Source organism: Moschus berezovskii, chromosome 6, assembly GCF_049115385.1.
Source record: "Moschus berezovskii isolate FMDL1 chromosome 6, NW_MosBer_1.0, whole genome shotgun sequence".
In the NCBI taxonomy this organism is placed as follows: domain Eukaryota; kingdom Metazoa; phylum Chordata; class Mammalia; order Artiodactyla; family Moschidae; genus Moschus; species Moschus berezovskii.
This window is the reverse complement of record NC_142465.1, coordinates 118,346,848-118,371,773: the sequence shown is the minus strand read 5'-3', so window position 1 is coordinate 118,371,773 and position 24,926 is coordinate 118,346,848. Positions and strand designations below refer to the sequence as shown.

Here is a 24,926-nt window from a genome sequence, read left to right as displayed (position 1 = left end):
TCCCTGGGTTGGTTAACATATGCGTGATGAAGGTGATGCGGACTGCGGGCCAGGAGGAGGGCGAGGGAGGGGTCTTGGACCGCCCTCAGGGAGGGTGGGCGAGGGGTGCTCGGGGCGGGGCTCGGGCCATGACGTCATGCCCGCGTCCACGCCAGCGTCGTGACGTCACGACATGGAGCCCCCCTACCCCCGCCCTCCCGCGCCGGCTGGGGCGGGGAGCCGGCCGGGCGGCGCCGTGACGTCACGCCTGCGGAGGAGCGCCGTGACGTCACGCCTGCGGAGGAGCGCCGCGCGGCGGCTGCGGGGCGGCAGGCGAGGGCGCGGGGCGGCGGCGGCGGCTGCGGGGCTGCGGGGCTGCGGGGCCGGGCGGCGGCATGGCGGAGAGCGAGGCGGAGACCCCCAGCACTCCGGGCGAGTTCGAGAGCAAGTACTTCGAGTTCCACGGCGTGCGGCTGCCGCCCTTCTGCCGCGGGAAGATGGAGGAGATCGCCAACTTCCCGGTGCGGCCCAGCGACGTGTGGATCGTCACCTACCCCAAGTCCGGTGAGCCCTGCGCGGACCCCGCCCCGGCCGGCTCTGCGGCGCGCCGGCGTGGACGCTGCGGCCCGCGCCCGGGCAGGCTGGGGGCCGAGGGCGGGGGCGCGGTGCCTGGAGCCCGACAGGGCGGGGTCGGGGTGGTCGGCCGGGGGTTTGCGGAGAAACCAGGTGTTTGGAGGTTGAGCCCCGGTGTCCGTGGCCAGGTGGCGTCCTGTGGGGATGGAGCCTTGTTTGGCGGCCGCAGCTGCTAGGCGGACAGGCCCAGGCCCGCCACCCTTCCCTGCCTCCCCTCCCGGTGTCCAGCTGGCTGTGTGACCTTGGACAGTCACTCAACCTCTCTGTTCTTGGGTCCGGTTCAGCCCTTTGATGAGCGCCAAGTCCTGGTGATGATCTTGGGGAGGGGGTGAAACGGGGCGTCAGGGCTGTGTGCGTCCCTCATTTCCTGCGTGGGCACTGGCTGGGGGATGGGACTGGCCCGTGCCCAGAGTGTAGTGTCCGATGTGTCCCCCCTGATTCAGGGCCGCCTCTTTCACCCTGGTATATCCTGGCAGGGACCCAGGGCAGTCACATTTACTAGCATTAGGATGTCACTTTCATGACCACTGTGTGAAGTCCAGGTGATCGTTCCCACTTCCACTGTAGGTGGGCACTGAGGCTCAGAGAGGGGAGGTTGCTCACCCAAGGTCACACAGCTGATGAGCGGCAGAGCTGAGATTTAAGGCCAGGCGGGTGTGCATGTACCCAGGACCTGATGTAGGAGATTTTTGATGTAGTGCCTCTTCTGAGGTTTGTAGGGAAAAGGGGCAACTTTCCTGTTTGAACATTCCTGTGGGTTTCCGTTGTTGTCACTGTCCTGAAGAGAGAGGGATTCACTGCTATTAACCCAGACAGTGCAGTGCGTCTTTGGCGTGGTGTCCAGGGTGGTGGCCTTGAGGTAGCATGGTCAGAGGAGCAGGCCGGCAGGTTTCTGGGAGAGCCTGTAGGTTTGTCTCTCCTTGCTGTGCAGGGTCCCAGATGCCCAGGGGGTAGGCCTCGTCCTCCCAGGAAGGCTAAGGAAGGGGCTTGTGAGTGGAGGGGTGGCGAGGAATCTGGAGGCACTGCTGGGCTGTCCTTGGAAAGAAGGAAAGGAAGTGTGGGGATTCAAAATTGGTCAGATTTTAGAGCCAGGGATATCATTCATATATATATAAGACCCCCAGCTGGATGTGGGCTGGACAGCAGTTCACTTCCCTCCTGTTACGTGGGATCACTGAAGGCTGAAAATGGCCTCCTGTCATTTTAGGGCAGGTTCTGCCTACCTCTGAATTGTGAAAAACGTGGGCACTCTTGAGGATTTCAAAATGGCGGATGGGCAGTTGTGGTTCTCTGTTACCCCCCTCCATTTCATGAACAGGAGATGGTGGCTGAGAAGTTGGGTCTCTGGCAGCCTGGGGGAGGCCCCGGGCATAGAGCTTGCTTGAAAAGCATGGCCTTGAAGCTTGTGGGGAAGGTTTTAGAGGGGTACAGGGTTGGGGGCCTGCCGGGGTTCTGGAGGGACCTGACTGGACACCTTAATGGGAATGAAGTGGTAGTTTAAGAAAGTTTTCTAGATAACCAAACCTCACGTCTTGTTTGTAACTTGCATCTTTCAAAGATAAAAACATGTCTTTCTGAGTTTGCTCTCAGAAGGAGAGCAAACATTGGCTCTTCCCTTCGGAGACAGAGAACCCAGCTTGGCCAGAGATCCCGGTGGTCCCTTTGCACTCAGCCTGAAAGAGCATTCTTTTAAAATTATTTTTCCCACAGACCTTATGGTCTTTCCAGGCCCTTACTGTTTCTCCATCTGCCCCCTGCTGGCTCCTTTTACCTGACGGGCAGCCTGAGATGGCGCTAGTGGTGAAAAAAAAACAAAACCTGCCTGCCAATGCAGGAGACATAAGAGATGTGGATTTGACCCCTGGGTCAGGAATATCCCCTGGAGAAAGGCATGGCAACCCCCTCCAGTATTCTTGCCTGGAGAATCCCATAGACAGAGGAGCCCACCGGGCTACAGTCCATGGGGTTGCAAAGAGCCAGACACAACTGAACAACACAAACCCATTTTAAGGGCTTCTCTGGTGACCAATCTAGATAGTATATTAAAAAGCAGAGACATTACTTTGCCAACAAAGGTCCGTCTAGTCAAGGCTATGGTTTTTTCAGTGGTCATGTATGGATGTGAGAGTTGGACTGTGAAGAAAGCTGATCGCCGAACAATTGATGCTTTTGAACTGTGGTGTTGGAGAAGACTCTTGAGAGTCCCTTGGACTGCAAGGATATCCAACCAGTCCATTCTAAAGGAGATCAGTCCTGGGTGTTCATTGGAAGGACTGATGCTAAAGCTGAAACTCCAGTACTCTTGCCACCTCATGCGACGAGTTGACTCACTGGAAAAGACTCTGATGCTGGGAAGGATTGGGGGCGGGAGGAGAAGGGGATGACAGAGAATGAGATGGCTGGATGGCATCACCGACTCGATGGACATGAGTTTGAATGAACTCCGGGAGTTGGTGATGGACAGGGAGGCCTGGCGTGCTGTGATTCATGGGGTCGCAAAGAGTCGGACACGACTGAGCGACTGAACTGAACTGAACTGGTGACTCAGTGGCAAAGAATCTACCTGCCAATGCAGCAGACTCGGGTTTGATCTCTGGGTCGGGAAGACCCCCCTGGAGAAGGAAATGGCAACCCACTCCAGTATTCTTCCCTGGAGAATCCCATGGACGCAGGAGCCTGGCGGGCTACAGTCCATGGGGTCTCAGAGAGTTGGACACATCCGAAGCCACTGAGCATGCATACACGGGCAGCCTGAAGATGCCCTTGTTCGAGCTGTGTGTGAGCCAGAGGGAAAGGACATTAGTAGTGCTCAGCTGACAACCTGCCATGCTCCGTACTTCGTCACTTACAAAGGCCTGTGTTCATCATCGCAGTAAACTGTCTGCGGGCCTCTCTGACCAGAGTTGGTCTTCCATTCCAGAAGTCTGGCACAGAAACTCTGGGAGGTGAAGTGACTCGCCCAAGCTCAAGTGCCTGGTACGAGGCTTGCTTGAGTTGACGGCAGGCCCGGGCGTGAAGAAGCAGCAGAGTGTCACGGTTTTGTGTAGGCCAGTATCTGCTATTCCTTTTTGGCTTTCTTCCTGGTTCTTAACCTTCACCCAGTCCATCCTTCTTGTTCATTTCGTGGGATGGTGACAGGAAAAGTGAGAAGTGTTCTCAGGAAGGATGACCTTGCCGAGACCAGTGCTTCTGGAGGTCCCATGTCCTCTCATCCCCCACTGCCTGTAAAGTTCATTACTCAAAGTGATCACAGAGGGGCCTGAAGAATTGGTCCCCAAAATCTGGTTTTCACTCAACCAAAGATGGCACGCCCTGGAGGTCATCTCCAGTGGCAGCTGGTGTAGCAGGAGGAGCTGCCTAGGGGGCAGGATCTGGGTTCCCTCCCACCCCCCATCCCACCCCGAGCAGTTGCCCTCAGGTGATTCCCCTGCCATGAAATCCACATGGTGAACCGCACAGTCACAGAGGCAGCTTCTGCTCCCGGGTCCTTGGAGGGGCTGTTACTTTGAACGCAGGCCAGGTGTAGTTTGCCATGGGCCCTCGGAGTGGTGAAGTGGCCCCTTGGTGAGTCTCACGTTCCTGGCGCTCTGCCGTGTTAATCCAGAGGCTCAGAGAAGGCAGGGACTTGCTCAGAGTCACACAGCAGCTGAGGGACAGTCAGGTCTAATCCATCCTCTGGTCCACAGCCAGTTTCGCCCCTGTCCCTCTGGAGGAGGGAGCTGGACTCAGGCCCCAAGGAGGAGGGAGGATCCCCCCTTCTCTCCCGTGCTCTGGGGTGGAAGTCTCAGGATGCTTCGGGGGTTTAGGGGTTTTGTCAGAGTTCTGAGTCCTGGGCCACGTGGTCTTGAGGCGGCCGACTTCATGATTCCATTCCCTTCCCATCCCCGCTTCCCTGCTTCCTCCTCCCCACCAGGAGTGGGTCTGCAGGAGGCTCTGTCTTGGCATTGAGAGCCTGGCTTTGGAGCCTGAAGGCCTGCGTTTGAGTGCAGCTGTGCTACTCACCTGCTGGCTGGCCCTGGGCAGGTGAGACCACCCGTCTGAGCTGTGCTGCCCTTGAGGGTGGAAGAGGCCGCCCCAAGCCTGTCTCTTCTTGGCAGGCCATTAGTGTAGGTGATGAGTCAGTCTAGTAGGAACTGGGCTGTGTGTGAATTCTCTTATCACTCTGGTCACTTGAGTGACCACTGGTGTTAATTCCTGTAGCCTCGCCGTGTGCTTTGATGAGGGTGTGGTGCTGAGTATTCAGAGGGTCTTTGCTCAGTGTCCTGTCCTGTTGTGGTTCAGTTGCTAAGTCATGTGTGGACTTACGGGCTGTAGCACACCAGGCTTCCGCCACTGTCTCCCGGAGTTTGCTCAGATTCATGTCCATTGAGTCAGTGATGCTATCTAACCATCTCATCCTCTGCTGCCCCCGTCTCCTTTTGCCTGCAGTCTTTCCCAGCCCTCCCTTCAGCATTTGGTTTGAATCTTAAGAGGGGTTTCTCCCCACACCCTGTCCCCTCCCTCAAGGGTGGACAGCTGGTACTTGTTGCTCTGTTACTGGCTGAGAGAGGAGGGCTTTGAGGGCGTTGCCTGGTCCAGCTGCAGCCTTAGGTAGGCTCTGGGTTTCTTGGTCTTGATGGAACTTTCTCAGTGATGCCCTCCAGTGGCTGCCAGCTCTGCCTTGATGGTGGGTCTTGTGCGGGAAAGAGTCTCACATCCCTCTTTCTGCATCTGGGGTCTTCAGATCCCAGGCACGGGCTTTTGCCCTGCCCATCGGACCAGAGTTCTTTTCTTTCACCCAGTCTCCAGCCATGTTGGGTCTTCACCAGCACCTGGGGTTGGGGGGGCAGCAGGTTTCACTGCCCCTCCTGCAGTGGCTTAACGCATTCTTCCCATAGAGGAGAAGGGTTCCAGGAGGTTTTCTGTTGGGGGAGCTGGACTGACCCCAGCTGTGGCACCTTTGTGTCTGGTGCCTCCAGAGCGCCCACGGGGTGGACTGAGCACAGGTGCTTGTCGCTGCGTCCTCTTCAGACCTCATTACGTGATGACCAGAAGTAGGAAGCTCCGAGCCCCCGGGAGGAGGAGTGCGATGACTGTGGATTTTGGAAGCTCAGGGTTAGCTGACTCAGCAGCTAGAGAACCTAATGCCAGCAGAGGGGAGGGCAGCAGGTACGTGGACCCATTCACTGCAGGGCCCAGGAGTCGTACACTGTGCCCCTTGGAGGAGTTTGAAGGCAGGAGGCTGTTGCAAAGACAGGCAGGTTTCTTTGGGGGAAGTGGGTCCAGAGAGGCCGTGGAGCTGGGACTGTCACACACAGCGACAGGCTGGGATACAGTGCTGAGTCGGAAATGGATGTCAGGTGAAGACCACAGCCTCAGCCTCCTGCTCGGCTCTCCTGGGATGCCTGCGGTCCCCCAGGGCAGAGTGGAGGCATCTCCTTTGGAGAAATTGACCCCAAAGTGTAGACTTAGAAATGCTGCCACGCGGGCATCTGCTATCATAGTTGTGAGGGTGCGGGGCTGGGCTGCACGCGTACATGTGAGGCCCTGGGGTCAGCAGGCGTGTCCACCACAGAGAACTGTGTCCTAGGGCTTGTTCTCACCTGTGGGTGGACTCCAGGTCTCCAGATCTTAGCATCTCCAGCAGGAGGGACAGAGAGCTTCCAAAAGACGACAAAAAGCAGCAAAAGGCACTCAGTGGAATCCAGCACAGTGTGCAGAGCAGGAGAAAACCTAAAAAAAGAACCGCCCCTGGCACTCTTGACTCTGTTCCACTGTAAGAGTGAAGGCAGGTACGCTCTTGGTGAAGGAAGAAGTCACACCAGGAATGAGCAAGTAAGGCTCCTGAAAGAACTCTTGGAGTTAAAAACATTGTAGCTGAAATTTTTAAAAGTCAGCTGTGAGGTGTGGATGGTGAAGCAGAGGAAATGTCCCGGAAAGTGGAACAAAAATTGTTGCAAATTGATGACAAGTGGGAGCGAAGAGTTAGAAAAGTAGAAGGTCTCAGAGTTCCAGAAAGAGGGAATAGCGAGAGCGGGAGAAAGTCACCGGAAGTCAGGGTTTCCAGACTGGAGCCTGAGCTGAAGGCCCCCTCGGGCCTGAATATGCCTCCAGGCACCATGAATAAGAGACCCAGCTGAAGCTCTTAACTGTGAAATTTCAGAGAAGATCGCAAAGCTTCCAGAGAGAAGAATGGGCCGCATTCAAGGGACGAGGAGCGAGGACCTCAGAGTTCTCAGCACAGCGCTGGCAGCTGGAAGACGGGAACAGTGCATCCAGGGTCCCCGGCCTGGAATCCCGTACCCAGCTCAGCCAGCCGTCTGAGCGAGGTAGAGGCAGCGCTTGTCGTCAGGCTCCAGGTCATAGAGGGTGGGCTCTGCCGCCGTGCACGCGGACCCTGAGGGCACACGGCCAGAAGATTGGGTCCCTCCAGCCCCACGGAGACGCAGGGAGACATTTGTGGGGTGCCAGGGGGCAGGGCACGACCCTCAGAGAGTCATGGGGTTCGAGCGCAGCCCCTTCATTTGGCTGTGTGGGGATTGTTTGCCCGGAATTATTATCTAGAGTCGGGCAAGGAATTGTTAATAGGCACATAAAACACTGAGCAAGCAAGCAAGGGAAACAGTCTCGTATGAGGAAGGAAGCGTTATCACTGCACGCTGTGCTTTGGATTAGACCGAGAGTTGTGCCAAGATCGTGTGGGGGAGAGAAGCCTGCAGAAGGAAGGCGGCTCAGTCAGAAGTCAGGAGCCCGTCAGAACGTGCAGACGTGAAACAACAGTGTGAGCACGTCAGGAACCGGAGGGCAGGGGAGAATCAGCAGGGCTTCGCTGTGTTCACAGGGGTGCGGTGGGGAGGGCCGTGAGATTTTCTGACCTCAGGCTTTCGACTCTTTTTGAAGTTTATTGCTGACTGTGCTGATCGCCCTTGCTGCGTGCAGGCTTTCTCTAGTTGCCTTGAGCGTGGGGGGCTCCTCTTCCTTGTGGCTCAGACTTAGTTGCCCCTCGGCTTGTGGAGTCTTCCCAAACCAGAGATCGAACCTGCGTCCCCTGCATCGGCAGGCAGATTCTTAACCACTGGACCACCAGGGAAGTCCACTCCTGACTTTTAAACCAGGTATACACGTGAACAAAAATGAAAAGAACAGAATTCTAAAGTTTCCCAGCCCCAGGATCCTGGCGCCTGGGGGTCCAGTTCCAACTGGTTCAAACTGTGGCGTGCTGGTCTGTCCTGTCCCCAAGGGTTCTGGTGGGAATCTTGACGGGCTCCACCCCAGCCATCCCCAGGGAGTTCCACCCGAAACCTCAGCGTTCTCCGCTGGGTCTCGGCCCCAGAGGCCCGATGTCAGAATCACTGCCGCCGCCTCGGAGCCGCCGGGAGCAGTTTCCCTGCCGTCAGCAGAAGCACACATGTGAGCCATCAGCTCTCATCTGTTGACTTGAAAATGAGCTCCCGGAAAGCGTGTGGCTCATGTTACTCCTTGCGAGGCCCCGCCTGGCCAGTCCCGCATGTCCCTGGGTTGAAAGCCTGGCTCTCCTCCATCTCACCTTGAATTTACTGGGTGGCAGGCTGGCCTCCTGGGCACCTCTCCCCAGGGGGATCAGACGCAGAGGGGTGGCGGGGAGGGGGCTGAGGCCCGGCTTCACCCCCACCTGCTTTTGCCCATCCCATCCAGGTGACTGGTTGTGGCCCCGCCATGTTCCCCCCAGGGGTGCTGGAGAGGCCATCCGTGTAGGGCTGTGGTTCCCACCACTCCAGGGGTCGCTCTCCTCTCCCCAGCTCTGTGACCTTGGCCTGGAACCTGAACCCTGAGTTTCTTTATCCACCCTGGGGGTACATGTAAACCCTGCCTCGGCCGTGTCGGACCTTGCCCTGGGTGCCACCCATCAGCCCATCTTTGCGGGAAGGCAGCCCGGCTTGGGGTGGGAGGAGGCTGGGGTGTTTCCGATGTGAGCGGTCTGGGTGAGCAGTGCCCGTAGGTGTTAGGGGATGTGACCTGGAGTGGCAGGAGACGGGCGTACAGCTTCTCCCTGGAGCCCAGAATGGGGCGCAGCCTCGCCGACCACCTTGGTGTTAGCACCATGAGACCTGCACTGGCCTCCTGGCCCCCCAGAACGACGAGTAGTACCTGGGTTGTTCTGGGCCGCTGAGTTGGTGGTAATTGGTTACAGCCGCTGTAAAAACTAGTAACACGACGCAGCCTCGCTCCCTGCGCACACAAGCGTCAGCTCCCCAGCGGTGCCCGGAGTGCTGCGTGCCGCTGGACAGGAAGCCCAGGGCACCTGGTGCCCCCGGGGCTGGGGAGACTTGGAGGGTCCAGGGAGGCCTCTGAGTGGTGGCCCAGAGCGCAAGTCCAAGGTGACTAGGCAGAAGGGCAGCCTGTGGCAGGCCCTGGCCCTGGGTGCTGGGTGCAGGGGGTGATGGAGAAGGCTGGGTGCAGCACGGAGGGCCAGAGCGGGGGAGAGGAGGCGCAGGCTGAGCAGGACTGCGTCCCTGGACGTGAGAGCGGCAGGTGGGGCCCGGGCCCGAGGTTCCCGGCCGCGGTAGCCAGAAGGGTGGGTGGATGGGCTGGGCAGGGCCCTAGCTAACAGGTAGGCGCCGGTGGGCAGGGGGGCGCCTGGTGGAGAGCTTGCAGGGCCGAGCGGCCTACCTGCAGGGCCTGCGTTTGGACTTCATTGAGGGGCTTTGTCTGCACCCGGGTAGTGGCTGCCTGGTTGTGTCATCATCCCTGGTCGGTCTTTCCTGTGGTGGTTTGGTCACATCCGGCTGGCCGGCTGGCCTGGGGACACCAGGGCCCGTTGCCCGAGCTGCTCCCGGGTCCTCCACTCCCCGTCCTCCCTGGTGCCTGGCAGGGCCATGGTGCGCCCTCCTGAGCTGGAGATGGGAGGGCCAAGTGGTGCTCGACCAGGAAATGGACTTACAGGGCTGCCCTGGAGAGGGGACTGCGAAGGACAGACTGCAGAGAGCTTCCTGTGGGCTCTAACGAGGCTGGCCTTCCGGCGCAGCTCCTTAATGGAGGCACGGATGGAGCTCGTGAAATTGCCATGTCGATATTGATGTTAGATGTACTAATGTGCAAGAATGGTGTCTGGGTCATTGCCTGTGGGGGCTGCTGGGGTAGGGGTTGGGAGCACTAAGTGTAGATCCCGGAGAACTCCTTGGCGGTGGTGGTAAGCCGCTCGGTCGTGGACTTCAGCCCGCCAGACTCCTCTGTCCATGAGATTTCCCAGGCACGAATGCTGGAGTGGGTTGCCATTTCCTCGTCCAGGGAATATTCCCAACCCAGCAATCAAACTCACATCTCCTGCACTGCAGACAGATTGTTTACCACTGAACCACCAGGGAAGCCTGAAGACCTCCCTGGGAGAGGCCTATGTTGGTGGAAACTGCGCACGGTCTGATTTCTAAGGGTAACCCCCCGGGTCCCACCCCCACTCTCCCCACCTGCCCCCACACAAGTGCAGCTGCCCTGAGCTGCTGGGTGGACGGGCGTTGCCAGCAGGAGCAGGTGGATGGGAACCACACACCGGCGCTGTGACCTTGGGCACCATTAGGCCTTAGGAAGCTCACCTCTGAATGGGGGCGATGGTCCCCGCGTCTCAGGGCAGACTCCCGTTGGCGTCTCACTCGCTGCGCTCAGCGTCGCATCTGGACCCAGCCCTGCCGGGCACCGCGGCCCTGCTGGCTCCCCCTGCTGCCTGGTTCCCACCGTCCGAGTCCCAGGGCCGACCCGTTCACCCTGCTGCTCACCGCTGTGTCCGTGGCTCCCGAGGTCTGCTCTTCCGGGGGATGCTGCCGGGCAGTCCTGGTCCGTCTCTCAGCGTGGTCCTGGTTTTCGCTCCTCAGTTGCCCAGTCGTGTCCGACTCCTTGCGACCCCATGGACTGCAGCACGCAAGGCCTCCCTGCCCCTCACCGTCTCCCAGAGTTTGCCCAAGGTCATGTCCATTGCCTCGGTGATGCCATCTCATCCTCTGCTGCCCTCTTCTCCTTCTGCCCTCAATCTTTCCCAGCATCAGGGGCTTTTCCAGTGAGCCAGCTGTTCGCATCAGATGGCCAGGATACTGCAGTTTCAATTTCAGCATCGGTCCTTCTGATGCGTATTCAGGGTTGATTTCCCTTAAGATTACCTGGTTTGATCTCCTTGCTGAAGACTGTCAAGAGTCTTCTCCAGCACCACAGTTTGAAGGCATCAGTTCTTCAGCGCTCTGCCTTCGTTACAGTCCATCTCTCATAACTGTACGTGACCACTGGGAAGACCGCAGCCCCGACTACAGGGACCTTTGTTGGCAGAGTAATGTCTCTGCTTTTCAGCACACTGTCTAGGTTTGTCATAGTTTCCCTGCCGAGAAGCAAGCGTCTTCGGATTTCATGGCTGCAGTCACCACCCACGGTGATTTTGGAGCCCAGGAAGAGGAAATCTATCTCTGCTTCTGCCTTTTGCTCCTCTAACTCTGCGGGGCTGTTCCAGCCCTTGCCTCTCGGTCTTGTCCTGGTACGTTTCTCCAGTTACAGGTCAGACCTGTGTTTCGCTTTAGTAGAAACCAGGAGACGTGGTTGTCATTGTAAATAATAATCGACTGGCCAGTCATTCCCCTGGACCCTCATCACTCCTGAGTAAATGGAAATTCAGGTTCTGGAAGCCCAGGACTCATCACAGTCCTTGAGTCCCTGGGGGAGGCAGGCACTGCGCATCCTGTCCACCCCTCATGGCGGTCTTGAGAACTCTCCTGTCTGCATTCGGTGCCGACGAGACAGGAGCTCAGAAAGACCAGCTCAGCCATAGTCACCCCAAGAGGCGGCACTGAGGCCAGGGTCTCGTGCTGAGGCCACTGTTCCTCCACTCGACTCAAGACACTGCTGAGACCTCCCTGCAAAACCTGGAGCCCTTCAGCCCTTTCCTGGGGCAGTTGGTGCTCCCCCGAGAGCGGGGCTGGCCCTCGGGCTTCTTTCCAGGCGCCCTCTCACCAGCTTTTCTCCCTCCAGGCACCAGCTTGCTGCAGGAAGTGGTCTACTTGGTGAGCCAGGGGGCTGATCCTGATGAGATCGGCCTGATGAACATTGACGAGCAGCTCCCGGTCCTGGAGTACCCGCAACCAGGCCTGGACATCATCAAGGTGGGCTCGGGGCAGGCGTCACAGCCCACATGAGCCCCTTGGGGGCCTTCCTGTGGTTGCTCCCGAGGGGTTCCTGGGGCCCCTGTGGTCGGAAGGAAAGCAGTGAGCTCCTGGGACCCCAGGTGGCCAGTGGGGAGAGACTGCCGGCCTGAGCTGGTGACGGTGACCCTGGAACTGAACCAGAGGGTGACAGGGGGTGACTTCGAGGAGGAAAGGAGGCGGCTGTCGGGAGGGGGGGGCGGTGGGGTTGAGGGGCCTCCTTCTGTGGTTCATCTTGCCTGTTGGGGGGACTGGGTAGGATGTGTTTGCATCATAAAAACTTGGTACCAAGAGTGAAACAAACATCCCCAAGTCCCGTCCGGCCTACCCCTCGTGTTATCTGGGTTTTGTTCTCTGCACTCTTCCCTCTGCCACCTCTCAGTTGAAGCCTCACTTCCCGCGTGGCCCCCCTGTCGATTCTCCTGTAAGATGGGCATTCTGAAGCTCTGAGAGCACCCCCACCCCCCAGGTCAGTGTTTGCATTGCCACCAGCCGAGCCCCCCTGTGGAGCTGGGCAGGTGCCTGCTGCTGCTGCCCTGCTCCTGGCCTTGGGGTCCTACCCAGAACTGAGCTGACCCTGTGACGTCAGAGCCCTTGCAGTGCTTAGAGCCCACAGGACAGGAAAACCGAGGGTCCCAGTGATCGAAGGGTGGCCCCTCCCTCCGGACAGGAGCAACGTGGACGGGCTGGGGCCTGTCGGCGGGGACCCCAGAGTCAGGGTCGGGGTGATGCACTGGCCGATGGAGGGGCAGTGGGGAGCCCTGCGCTGAGACCGACGGCAGAGCCCAGCGGCCACCCACCGTCTGCTTCTGTTTCCTCCGCGGCCCTTCATGGCCTGTCCTGTGGCTGCTCTTGGCTGCTCCAGACTGCAGAGTCCTCTGAGCAGACCCCTGCCGGTACAGTTAGACTCAGGCTGTGGGTGCCCGTGTCTGGCTTGCATCTGCCCCCAGGGTCCAGCCTGGGCAGGGCTGGGGGTCGTACCTCAGGGAGATGTTTCTGGGGCAGGGGTGCTGGTCCTGACTTGTCTGAGGCCCCATAGGGCCCGGGCCGGTCAGGAAGTCTGTGTGTCCTCCTCTGACCACCTCCCCTCTCTGCCTGCCACAGGAACTGACATCTCCCCGTCTCATCAAAAGCCACCTCCCCTACCGCTTCCTGCCCTCTGACCTCCACAACGGTGATTCCAAGGTAACCCTGGCTCCCCGCTGCTCCCAGCTGCTCCCCGCTGCTGGAGCCAGGGACGCACATGCCAGTCCAAACTGTGCTGTCACAGGCACGAGTCCCCAGAGATGCTCGGTGGGGTGGGACCCTGGAGAGACGCCCGTGAGCCTTGTCGCTGGTGTTCTGTATCCATGTTGCGTATCTGGGTTCTGCCTCACAGTTGAACTTGACCAGCCAGGCCCAGCCTCTGCCTGTTTAAGACCTAAGGACTCACGGCTGCTTTCATTGTCTCTTCTGTTTTCTCAACTGCATGAGATGTTTGAGACCTGTAGTTCTCATCACCAGGCGGGTCAGGACCATAATTTTTCTGTCTTCTGCTGATTTTAAAGTAGTGCTAGAGACACCGCAGCATTCATAGCAGCCCAGTGTCCAGTAGCCAAGCTGAGGAAGCACCCTCAGTGCCCGTCATCAGATGAATGGCTGTGGAAGTTCTGGTAGATATGTGCAGTTGCAAACCATTCAGCCGTAAAAAGCGAAGGGGATTCTGCCATTTGCAGCCGTGGGGCTGGGCTTGGGGTGTTACGCCAAGTCAGACAGAGAAGGACAAATACTGTTCGGTGTCACTTTATATGATTGTTTCAGTGGAACCTGAAAAACTGCAGCAAGCTGCTGCTGCTGCTGCTAAGTCACTTCAGTCGTGTCCGACTCTGTGTGACCCCATAGACGGAAGCCCACCAGGCTCCCCCGTCCCTGGGATTCTCCAGGCAAGAACACTGGAGTGGGTTGCCATTTCCTTCTCCAATGTGTGAAAGTGGAAAGTGAACGTGAAGTCGCTCAGTCGTGTCTAGTGAATGTAATAAAAGCAACCAGACGCAAAGATAAAAAGAGAACCAGGGGTTACCAGTGGGGAGAGGGAAGTGGGCAGGGCAGGATGGGAATGGGGATTAAGAGATACAAGCTATTATATAAAACGGACATGAGCTTGGGCAAACTCTGGGAGATGGTGAGGGACAGGAAGCCCTGGCATGCTGCAGTCCATGGGGTCACAAAGAGTGGGACATGCCTGGGCAAGTGAACAACAACAGCAGCACATATAAAATGAGCCTCAGGGGTACATCGTACAGTGGGAGGAATACAGCAGATATCTTGTATAAAAGGAGTACACTCTACAAATTTTGAGTCACTGTATTTTATACATGTGACATATATAATTCTGTATATCAACTATCAGTCTGGTCACTCACTTTTGTCTGACTCTTTACGACCCCATGGACTGCAGCACAACAGGCCTCCCTGTCCATCACAAATTCCCGGAGTTTGCTCAAACTCATGTCCGTTGAGTCGGTGATGCCATCCAACCATCCCATCGTCTGTCGGCCCCTTTTCTTTCCGCCCTCAATCTTTCCCAGAATCAGGATCTTTTCCACGGAGTCAGTTCTTCGCATCAGGTGGCCAAAGTATTGGAGCTTCAGCATCAGTCCTTCCAATGAATGTTCAGGACTAATTTCCTTAATGATTGACTGGTTTGACCTCCTTGCAGTTCAAGGGACTCTCAAGAGTCTTCTCTAAAGTATCAACTATAGTTTAATTTAAAAAAAAAAGTAGCACTAGAGGACAGAAATGTGATCAAACACGCCAGTAATTGTCCCAGCTGATTCTGTCGTGTGGACAGGAGTGCATCTGCTGAAGCAGAGCAGCAGTGAGAAGGTATTTGGTCCGGGTGTGTGAAGGGCTGACCTCACTGCGGGTCACGGTGTAGAAGAGTAGGTTGTAGGTCAGTGGAACCTGCTCGGGGCGGCTTACCTGGGACGAAGGACTGCAGACTAACCTCCTCCGTCTGTCCCCCTGTCCATCCTTCCTCCCCCTACCCACCCCCCACCACTGCAGGTCATATACATGGCCCGGAACCCCAAGGACCTGGTGGTGTCTTATTACCAGTTCCACCGCTCGCTGCGGACCATGAGCTACCGAGGCACGTTCCAGGAGTTCTGCCGGAGGTTCATGAATGACAAGTGTGAGTGTGTGTGTGTGATGTTCCCTTGGGGGTGCTTCCTATCACCCCAGTACTGTGATAACTGTGGGACTGGCCTGCTTTCCTGCTGGTGGGCAGTGGAGCTCGGGCTGAGGGGGCTCAGGAAGCTTCTGCCAAGCTAAGTGGGCATCCGACGCCGAAGCCCATCTCTCTCCCCACATCCTTGGGGTTCTGAGAAGTCCCCCGATTAAAAGCATCCGTATCCCTGCCTGGATTCCAAGCTGTGGGAACAGTGGCCTCGATCCCTCTGTTACTGGTGCCCAAGGCCAGCGTGGAGGCCGCGGCTTTGTGTGAGGGCCCCTGGCCTTCAGCTGGACTTGATCAGGCGTGGGCGCCAGCTGCAGGCCAGTGTGTCAGGTGGGGTTCACTCCAAGGGAGGGGCAGGACAGTGCTCTGGGCAGGAAGCGTGTTCCCGGGGGAGAGGCCTGGGCAGGGGCCGAGCATGCCAGGGCCCCTCCATCCGTGTCTGCTCTCCTTGGAGAGGAGCGGACCAGGGAGGGAGCTGTCCCCTCGGCTGTGGGGTTGGTTCTGTTTCCCCCACCTGCCAACCCTGGCTTCTCTGCATACCCTGTTGCCTAAGTGTTTGCACCCAGGAGAGTAATTAAGTCTGTCCGGAGACTCTCCTGCAAATACACTTCCTGTTTTATTTCCCAGCTTGGGGAACCCTCAGTCTGGTTGTACATTTGTTGTCCAGCCCTGGCAGGGCAGGGGTTCTGCAATGAGATTATGTGGCAGGAGCATGAATAAGCACATAGAGGCAGTCCAAGAGCTCAGCGCCGCAAATTTACATGGGACCTGGGGCGGCTGAACTGGAGCCTGAGTGAAGACCAGACGTCCTGAGGCCCTCTTGTCCCTGCCCTTGCGTCTCTGCTTCAGCCCGGCCTGGGGAGGAGGGACCCCGGGTGGGAAGGGACAAACGTAGGTGGCCCCAGCAGTTGTGCCTTAAGGCCCTGGGAACCTGCCAAAGGCCTCTGTTCAGCCTCCCTTCCCCCCAGCCCATCAGCTGGCTCGGGCCTCTCCTGGTCTGTCAGGCGTTTGGTTCCCAGAGCCGTGTTTTAAGTCCTGGTTTGCGTTCCTGCCTTTAAAGCAGCCGCTGGCACGGGAGCACCACCCTTGTAAACAGTGGGTGTCCATCGTGTTCACACTGGCCCACGGTGCAGACCTTAAAAGCCGCCTGCTCAGGCTGGAGCAGCTGTAAGTTATCCACTACTCGTGAAGGTCGCGGCTCTGCCCGGCACTGAAGTTCAAGGCTGCACATGCTTGCTGTGGTCCCCGAAGCCCCTGCACCGAGCCCCCGGTCCCATTTATTCCCCTCTCTGAGGAGGCTTGCCTTCTCTGTCCAAGGTGCTGAAGAGCTTGAGTACCATGCAGAAGAGGCAGTGAAACTCACTGCCCACTGCCAGCCAGGGCACGCTGCCCCGAGGCCTGTGTTGGGGGTCGTGAGGCGCACACTGCAGGGCGGGGAGGGGGCTTGGGCCCGAGTGCCAGGGGACAGGAGCCGGGTGGAGGAGCGCCTGCGTCCCCCATCCTCTCAGCCTCCCTGTCCCCGTGTCACCCCCGCCCCTCCGCCAGTCCCGAGTCACCCCCCCGCCCCATCCTCAGGCCCTGGTTATCTGTCTGCAAGTGTTCTCTGGGTGGGTGGGGTGTTCTGGTCTCCAAGTCCATGCCCAGTGGACCGCTCAGTCCCAGGACATGACTTGCTGGTCTGCGTGCTAGCTGTGGGCCTGGACTCAGGAGAGTCTGCTCAGGGCCCCCAGGGTCACCAGCCTGCCAGCGAGTTGGTCAGGTCCCTTTCTTCTCTGGATTTGCCCCCATGCTGAAGATCGGGAAGGCTGTCCTGGCCCTCATGTCCTGCCCTGTGCGTGGGTTTCCTCCTGGTGTGGGAGGAGCAGGGATGTTCCAGGCTGACCTGATGGTGCAAAACTTGGAGTCTGAAACCTTGACCGTGGGGGGACCAGGCTGGGAGGGCCACGGTTCACCCGGCAGTGGGCCCAGTGAGGCGTTTGGCTGTAGCCTGCGCTGTGTTGATTTGTTTCTGCCCACTCACCCCTCTCCCCTTCCAGAGAGCCCCCTTCTTTCTTCATAAATGGCCTGAAGAGGGCCTTCTACTCTGCTCACTGCTCCCCTGACCAATACCTCCACTCCCAGGACCCCCCTCTGCCTGCAGGCCTAGGCTGCTGCTGCGCTGTGCCCTGCTGGCGGGATGGCAGACTGCCGATGGATTGGGCTGGTGGAGTCAGGGGTCCCCATTTCTCAGCCTTGGTCACGTGTGTACCCATGGCTCTGCCACTTGCTGGACTTCAACAGTACATGTGGGACCCCCAGTGCCTCCCACCAGAGAGGACACACAATGACGCCCCCGCTGGTCCCCGGGGGCCGAGACCTGTACCTACTTCTCTTGGGGCGGCAACCCAGCGGTAGTGGGGTTGGGGCGGGGTCTCAGGTTCTGTTGTCATGCCGTTCACAGAGGAGGAGGTGCAGACAGGTTCAAAACCTGCTCCGTCTCACAGCCAGTGAGGGTGTGAGAGGCCGGCTGCCTCTGATCCAAGTCCTCGTCCTCTGCCCTCCTGCCTGGCCTCCATCTGATGGTGCCATCTGCCTCTGACCCCCTCCGCCCACACCCCCCCACATCTCTGAGGCCCCCTTGCAGCCCCCTGCCCTGCTGCCCGCCCAGCCCTCACGGATCGCTCCAAGCTTGCCCTGTGTGGGAGGCGCCCGCCCCCGGCCTTGGGGCTCCCTCCCAGCGCTGGTCACTCCCAAGTGGCCGTTACCAGTGTCCTTGGGCTTTGCCGTCGGGCTGGGAGTGCCTGTGGCCTTGGGCCATGTGCCGTGTCCTGGGCACTCAGCTAAGTGAGGGCCCTGGCAGCATGGCCACCCCTCCTGACCAGGCCCTGTTATCCAGCCAGGACCTGCTTCCCAAGGCCCCAGTGACCCAGGGGGCCCCATGTTCTCTGGCCGAGACTGCCCTCTGACCCACATGGAAGCCCCCTTGGAAGATGCCCTCACAGTGAGGGGCATCAGTGTGGACCGGTGGTGAGAACCCAGAGTTTTTATAAAGAATGTTGTGAAGCGGCCTGGCCACACTGACTAGTACATGGGTCCCCCTGTGGCCTGGGACCGTAGGGTCGTGGGACACGCCGGCTGCAGTGTGGGTGTGGGCTCGCGTGTTGGGACGATTTGCTGCCCCTCTTCACGCTGCGCCTCCCCATCCTGCCTGTGTCTGGCACCATGTCAGCTCTGTCCAGATCCCCGCCCAGCTCCGTCCTCCCCGACTGCAGACTGACCGGCCCTGGGCCCAGCTCCCCTGGGCGGCCCTCTCTTGCGGTCACCGCGTGTCCGAGAAGCTCCTGGAGCCGGCGCCTGCGCACCCAGGGGACGGAGGCCTCCCTGCTCAGGGTCGGGCCTTGGGTGTCCGGGAGGTGGAGTGGACGCCCGCGGGTGGGAGCGGTGTGCAGGCAGCCAGGGGTCATGCAGCTGCCTGAGGAGCCGGAGCTGTGTCACAGCTGCTGGGCAGAGGCGCAGGCCGCCATCCACGCGCCCCGTCCCTCCTGTGACCTCTCCTGTCCCCTTGTGTCCACAGTGGGCTATGGCTCCTGGTTTGAGCACGTGCAGGAGTTCTGGGAGCACCACATGGACTCGAACGTGCTTTTCCTCAAGTACGAAGACATGCATCGGGTGAGTGCCTGGGGGTGGGTGCCTGGGGTGAGTCCTGAGGGGTGTGTCCTGAGGGGGTGTGTGCCTCAGAGGTGTGTGCCCTGGTGGGTGGGTGCCAAGGGGCAGGGGTGATGCTCCAGGCCCTGGGTCCCACAGCAGAGTCCTCAGGGAGGGCAGGGCCTGCAGTGCCTGGGCGTTGGGTGTGGCTGGGACCCCAGGGTTCCAGGTGGGCCCACAGCCCCTGACAGGGCTTTGCCTCCAGACGTGCAGGCCCCCAGGCCCCTGCCCTGGCCCCGGCTGTGCACAGCTCCCGAGTTAGGGGTGGCCTGCAGTGCTTCCGAAAGGCCTGTTTATTTTTCTGCTTTGACGGTGGTGGAGCACCAGCCGGCCTTGCCTGGCGGCCACCCAGCACCCTGTCCAAGGTGAGGTGACCAGCTCGGGGCCAAGGCCAAGGTGGCCGAGTCTGCATTTCTCGTCCAGGCTGTCTGTCTGTGGGGGACAGGGGGTTGGTTTGCAGGCTGCTGACCGCCCAGCGGGTGTGTGCTGGTGTCTGGCCTCTGCTGCCCTTGGTGAGCTCCCCTGCTCCCTGGGGCACGTTCTGGGCAGCGTGTCCACCGTCACACGTTTGTCCATCCACTCAGGGCTTTGGGCATTGGGGCTGTTCCCATTCTGGGTGACTGAGCAGAGTGCTGTGGGTGTTCCTGTGTCTGGTGGACACAAGTTGTCTTTTCATCTTTTTTTCCTCCACCCCTGTGCTGGGGTGGCGGTCACGGGGCTCCATGGCGGGGCGGGGTGAGGAGGAGCCCCCCAGTCCAGCTGCGGATGCACCTGCGGGGCCTGGTGCCGGCTGGCAGGTTCCTCCCAGCGCCTCGCTTTTACGAGTCACTTAGTATTTCATCCCGAGGGAGCAGGACGCGCAGTTTATAGGAAGCTTCAGAGCTGAAACACAGCCCTGTGCCTCGCTCCTCCAGACTCGCCCAGGGGCTGTGTCTGCCTTGCAGGCCTGCGGGAGAGGAGATAGCCTCTAGCATTCTCCTCACATGACCCAGCCACCGCTGGCCGGCGTTTGGTCTACCGACAGACAGCCCAGGCTCTGGGCAGGACTCTGGGCACGGCGATGCTGGGGTGGAGACCACGAGGGACTTCAGTGTTTCCCAGGGTAGGACGTGGCCGCGGAGGGGCGGGGCTGTGTGGCGAGCAGGTGGGCAGGCCCCCTCGGAGACGGTGAGGTGGCGGCGGCTGTGCCGTCAGCATTGCCGGGGCGCCGGGGCCCAGAGACGGCTTCATGTCAGCCTAACGAGCGTCACCGAATCTTCACAGCGAGCCAGGTTCCCTGCTGCGCGAGGTGGGCTGGCCCTGGGGCCTGTCCGGGGTCCCCTGGGGCCGCCTCAAGGCTCTCCCGAGCATCTTCTGGCTTCCTGCTGATGGCGTGGAAGGAAGGGGAGAGCAAGCCGGTCCTGCCCTGGTACAGCGCCCAAGCACCTTCCTTTACTGCTTGCTGCTGTTGGACATGGCCGCTGCTATGTCAGGGCCTCATGTCTACTTCCAGATTCCCGGAGGGCCGGGGCAGGAGTTGAGTGCCCTCGGGCAGTCTTCTAACCTAGATGGTTATTTCCTGAAGATTCCGGCGTCCGGCTTGTCTCGAGGACTTGAGTCAGGCCATGGATAAGAGGTCCCCAGAGTGGTGTTCCGCAAAGGCGCCGCCTCTGACTGGCTCCCGTGTCTCTGCTCTTGTCTTCCAGGACCTGGTGACCATGGTGGAGCAGCTGGCCAGGTTCCTGGGGGTGTCCTGCGACAAGGCGCAGCTGGAGTCGCTGATCGAGCACTGCCACCAGCTGGTAGACCAGTGCTGCAACGCTGAGGCCCTGCCCGTGGGCCGGGGTATGTGCCGCCCGGCCCCTCCCTGCTGGCGTCCTCACGCTTTCCAGACTCCTATCCTCCCCCTGGCCCCGAGTCAGAGTTCAGCCTCATATCTCCAGAGCCTTCCGCTCCCCGGGGTTGGGGGCAAGAAGTTAACCCAAAAGGGGCCACTGAGGATCCTACAAGCCTCCGATGGAGTCAGCCTGTGACCCTGCACAGGGTGCGGAGTTTACGGGGGTGGCTGCTGGGGGGGCGTGTTTCAGGCTCTTTGGGCAAGAGGTTTTCAGGCAGACGCCTCTTCAGGTGGCCCCCACCCTGGCGATGGGTTTGGGGCTGTGGAGTTGAGGAGCACAGAGCGTGCACACGGCTTCCCCAAGCTCCAGCTGGCTCGAGAGGGGTCCGTGTGAGCAAGGGCTGTCTCCCTCTGATCTCCAGGGGAGGGAGCCACACAGGTGAGGTGCAGCGCATGCCAGAGAAGGTGTGTGTGTGTGTGGGTCTGTGTGAGGGGCCGTGTGTGTCTGTGGCATATGTGCTGTGTGTATATGTGAGGGGTATGTGTGTGCACATGGGGTGTGTGTGTGTGTATGTGTGTGTGTACGCATGTGAGTGACAGCAGGCAGGAAGTGCAGACCTCTCTAGGGCTGGCCGGGCAGCTGTCATGGAGGCCAGTACCCCCTCCCGGCCCGAGAGCAGGGTGCTGGGGGTGGAGCCGTCTGAGTTGCGGGCAGGCGTTCCTGCAGGAGTCCTCCCCAGATCCACGGGGGCAGCTCTCTGTGCCCCGAGGGCTTGTGCTATTTGCAGCTGCTTCATGGTAGAGGGCTCAGGCATTCACATCCGTGGCACCTCAAATCCGCGGCCGAGGCTGGTTCCCAGCTCCCAGGTTGGAGGGGAGGGCTCGAGGATGACACTGGCTCCACAGGTGGCTGCCCAGAGGGGAGAGAGGAGCTCCTCCGCGGCCTGGCCTGGCTGCTCTGGCCCTTCGTCCTCCCTGTACGGAGGGCCGGTCGGGTTGCCGACCCATGTGGCTCCCAGGCTGTCCTGAAGGTCAGGCAGTTGGGCACCTTCCTGTCAAGGCAGGTGGGCCACTCTCCGGGAAGACGTTAGTTAACGAGCCATGTCACCCTGCCATTTATTTCTTGGCTGCATCTTCACGAATGTTTATAATTTAAAATTTATTTGCTCTTCTTTAGTTTTGCTTTCACTGTGTTTTGTTACCCTTGGGTGTGACCTTCTCCAGAAGCCCCCCTTTCGGTTCTTGTGTGGTTAAGAAGTGTCAAGAACATACTGCGTGCACATATGCTTCTTCCACTGTGTTTGCTTTTATCATCGTTTACCTTGGTTTTGCTTTATTTCAGTTCTTTGGTTTTGTTTTCTTTTAGCACATTGCCTCTTTGCTCAGAAGACCTCCTTGCGTTGGTGAGAATGCAGGGGCTTGAGTAGCCAGCTGCATTGCTTAGATTTGATTCATGTCACAGCATAAATTGCACTGTCTTGAGTCCAAATCCTAAACCAGGTGGGTGACTCCTCTGATGAGCTCTCGGCTGCCTCAGCTGAGAAAAATGATCGTGGAAAAAAAATATATGGTGTGGTGGGTCTAGAGCTTGCTAATTCTGACCCTGAGGTGTCCTTAGAGGGTAGCAAGAACAGTGTCTTGTTTTTTTTCCTCTCCATCACCAACATATAATTTTTCATCACCGAAGAGAAAATCCGTGTCACTCTGGATCTGTTAGCTCAGTGTTTGCAGGGTTGCAGTTTCATACATTAGGTCCTACCAGGACAGGGGCGACTGTTAATAGCATAGCTTAATGGGAGATGCTTGCTGGAACGGTCAGAGCTCTGCCGTCAGAGATGCCCATGGTGAACAGAATTCTAGGCGGGCATCTCAGTGCCCTGAGACCAGTTGTAAAAAGCTCGGCCTCGGTGCCCCGGGTGATGCACTTACTGCAGACGGGAGGGCAGGGACCCACTCCTGACTTCTTCACAGTCACCATTCATAGTGACCAGAACCGAAGATCTTGTAGTTAAGGAAAGTGGGTTCAGCAGTGTTCGTCATTTTGATCTCTCTCCCTTCACGAAGAAGGGGAAGGCCTGTGCCGATCAGTCTGTCTGCTCCAGGCCCCTCCTGTCCTGCAAGGGGTGGGCAAAGGGAGTCTGACCAAGCCTCAGTGGGCTGTCGCTGTGATAGAGCAGCCACGAGGGCCTGGGTGGGACTGGTTTTGGTGTCAAGTTGGGAGCTCTGATGGTTTTATTCCCTGTCAATTCTCCCCTGACGTCACACGGGCAGTCTTCTCGAAATCTCCACCCTTGACCTGGCCCTGGCGGCTCCCTGCCCACCAAGAAAAGTTCTGCTTTTGTGGGGATGATTTTCTGTTTCCCTTTTAAAATTCTCCAGAAGCACCAGCTGCCTTGGTGGAGCTGTTGAGCTGCGTGAGTAGTGGTGTCACTGAGCACACGGATCCCACCTGGCGCCTGAGCCGCAGACCCGGCCCAGGGACGCTGTCCATCCTTGGGGGTGCTGGGGCTCGCGCGCCCACTCTGCCTGGTGCTGGGGACCGGTGGTGGATGGGCAGGGCCCGCCCCAGGGCCTCAGCTCCGCACGTTTGTGGTCCTGGGTGGAAAGCACACCAGGATGGCCAGACTCAGGGAAGCGGGTTCAGCTAGCCTGCAGTTCACATGGACGTCGTGACCCCCACAGGACAGGTGCAGAGGGGTCCGGGAATAGGTCTGGAACCTTCCAGGTCCCTCTCCCCAGCTCCCTGTGGTTTGGCGGCTGGCCTGACCACCAGTGAACTTAGCACGGCCCGCCCCTGTCTGTGTTGCAGGAAGGGTCGGGCTGTGGAAGGACATCTTCACCGTCTCCATGAACGAGAAGTTCGACCTGGTGTACAAGCAGAAGATGGGGAAGTGCGACCTCACGTTCGACTTTTATCTATAATACTGGCGCCCGCACGCTTGCATGCTCACAGTACCCAGACACTGTAGCTCAGAGTCCCGTTCGCACTCATCTGTTTCTTGCTGGACAGGCTCTGGAAGTGAGACCCTGGGGGAGGGAGGGGGCGTGGCCCTGGAAGTTGGAGAAAGCGGGTTTGAGTTCTGATCCAGAGCAGCTGTCTCGCCTTTGAAGTCTAAACGTCTGCCCACAAAGATGGCAATTCTGGTGGACCACGTGTGTCACGTCTGTTAACATATGCAACTAGAGTGTCTACCTTTATTACAACCCACACTGCGTATTGTATTTTATAGAGCTTTTCACTGGAAACCTAAATAAATGTCAGTAAACCAAATAAAAGTTCATTTCCGAGGGGCTCAGGAGAGCCACACCCAGGTGGTAGGAAGCGCTCAGGGTTGACTTTTTTTGTTGTCGTTCACAGGGCACAGCCATTCGGTCCTCCCCTGGTGAGGGCTGAGGTGGGGGGCCCGAGTTTCCCCGGGTGGCGCTCAGTTCCTGGCAGCTGCCCTGAGTTGCAGCAGGAGCTGTTCGTGGGGCAGGGGGCATTTTCAGAGGCTGCCGACGCAGAGGACCCGGTGGGATGGGCATGTGACGCGGTGACCCAAGAACCAGCCCCCCACCCCCACCCCAGCAGAGACAGAACTTGCACAGAGCCTGACTTTTTGTTCCATGGTCTTTGATTCCCCGAAGCAGAAACCTGCTTATGTTGGCAAACAGATGGCTGGATAGTACTTTCTAGAACTCCTGGGTCTGTACCTACCGCTCATTGTTGCGTCTGGGCCTGCGGCTCTCAGCCCTGGAGACCCACCGAGTGTGTGTGGCGTCCCATCTTGACCCGGATGGGCCGGCGGGGTCGCCTCGGTGCTGCTTCAGGGCCTGGAGGTGGGGGTCCGCCCTGCCCTGCCTCCCGCTTCGTTCACTGGCCTGCGACGGGCCGGAGGAGTGACGAGGCGGCGGGTGAGCTGCAGGGCCAGCCACCGACATGCACGCGTGTCGCCGCGCCTGTGCACCGCGCTGTCCCAGCCGTCCGTAGCTGGGACATGCCCGGGGTGGTGGGGCCAGAGGAGTTGCCCCCTCCGCGGGAGGGTCTGTGCCGAGGGCAGGCCCGAGCGCTTCAGTCATTTTGTTGAGAGCAGCTTGGATGGGGCAGGTGGTCCGCAGCACCACGCGGTGGGCTTGGCAGCACCTTTTTTCTGTGTATCTGCGAGGGCGGCTGCTTTCTGTGAAATTTGTTTTCTATTTTTCTATTTTTAGTACTGTATGGATGTTACTGAGCACCACACGTGAGACTTCTCTGTGCTTGCTTGCATCTTTAATAAAGACATACCCCATGCCTCGTGTCCAGCCTGTGCTAACGGGGGTGGGGGCAGTTGGGGGGTGCCCCCACCCCACTGTGGTCCCCTCTGGATTTCAGAGCGGTAAGAGCGAGCCGACTCACCCCTGCCCGGGTCGGGTGGGCTGGGTCACCGGGACTCAACATTCCAAGGGCTGACTCCCCAGCTGGTGTCCCGCCACCTTTTGGTGTCTT

At 59.0% G+C, this 24,926-nt stretch overlaps 1 protein-coding gene across 3 annotated transcripts; it reads left to right on the top strand.

Moving 5' to 3' along the window:
- The first annotated feature begins 314 nt into the window (after positions 1–314).
- Positions 315–24,722, top strand: SULT4A1 (sulfotransferase family 4A member 1). Of its 3 annotated transcripts, XR_008681910.2 has the most exons (8): positions 315–543; positions 11,575–11,705; positions 12,849–12,929; positions 14,790–14,916; positions 18,515–18,609; positions 20,331–20,469; positions 21,828–21,961; positions 23,271–24,722. XR_008681910.2 is itself a non-coding variant. In XM_055396278.2 (7 exons), the coding sequence occupies exons 1-7, from the start codon at positions 375–377 to the stop codon at positions 23,381–23,383; spliced, it is 855 nt and encodes a 284-aa protein (XP_055252253.1). In that variant the 5' UTR covers positions 315–374; the 3' UTR covers positions 23,384–24,722. The 3 variants fall into 3 exon arrangements, 2 of the variants coding, with proteins under 2 accessions (XP_055252253.1, XP_055252252.1); XM_055396278.2 differs by lacking the exon at positions 21,828–21,961; XM_055396277.2 differs by lacking the exons at positions 21,828–21,961; positions 23,271–24,722 and having other exon boundaries at positions 20,331–21,815.
- The last annotated feature ends 204 nt before the right edge of the window (positions 24,723–24,926 follow it).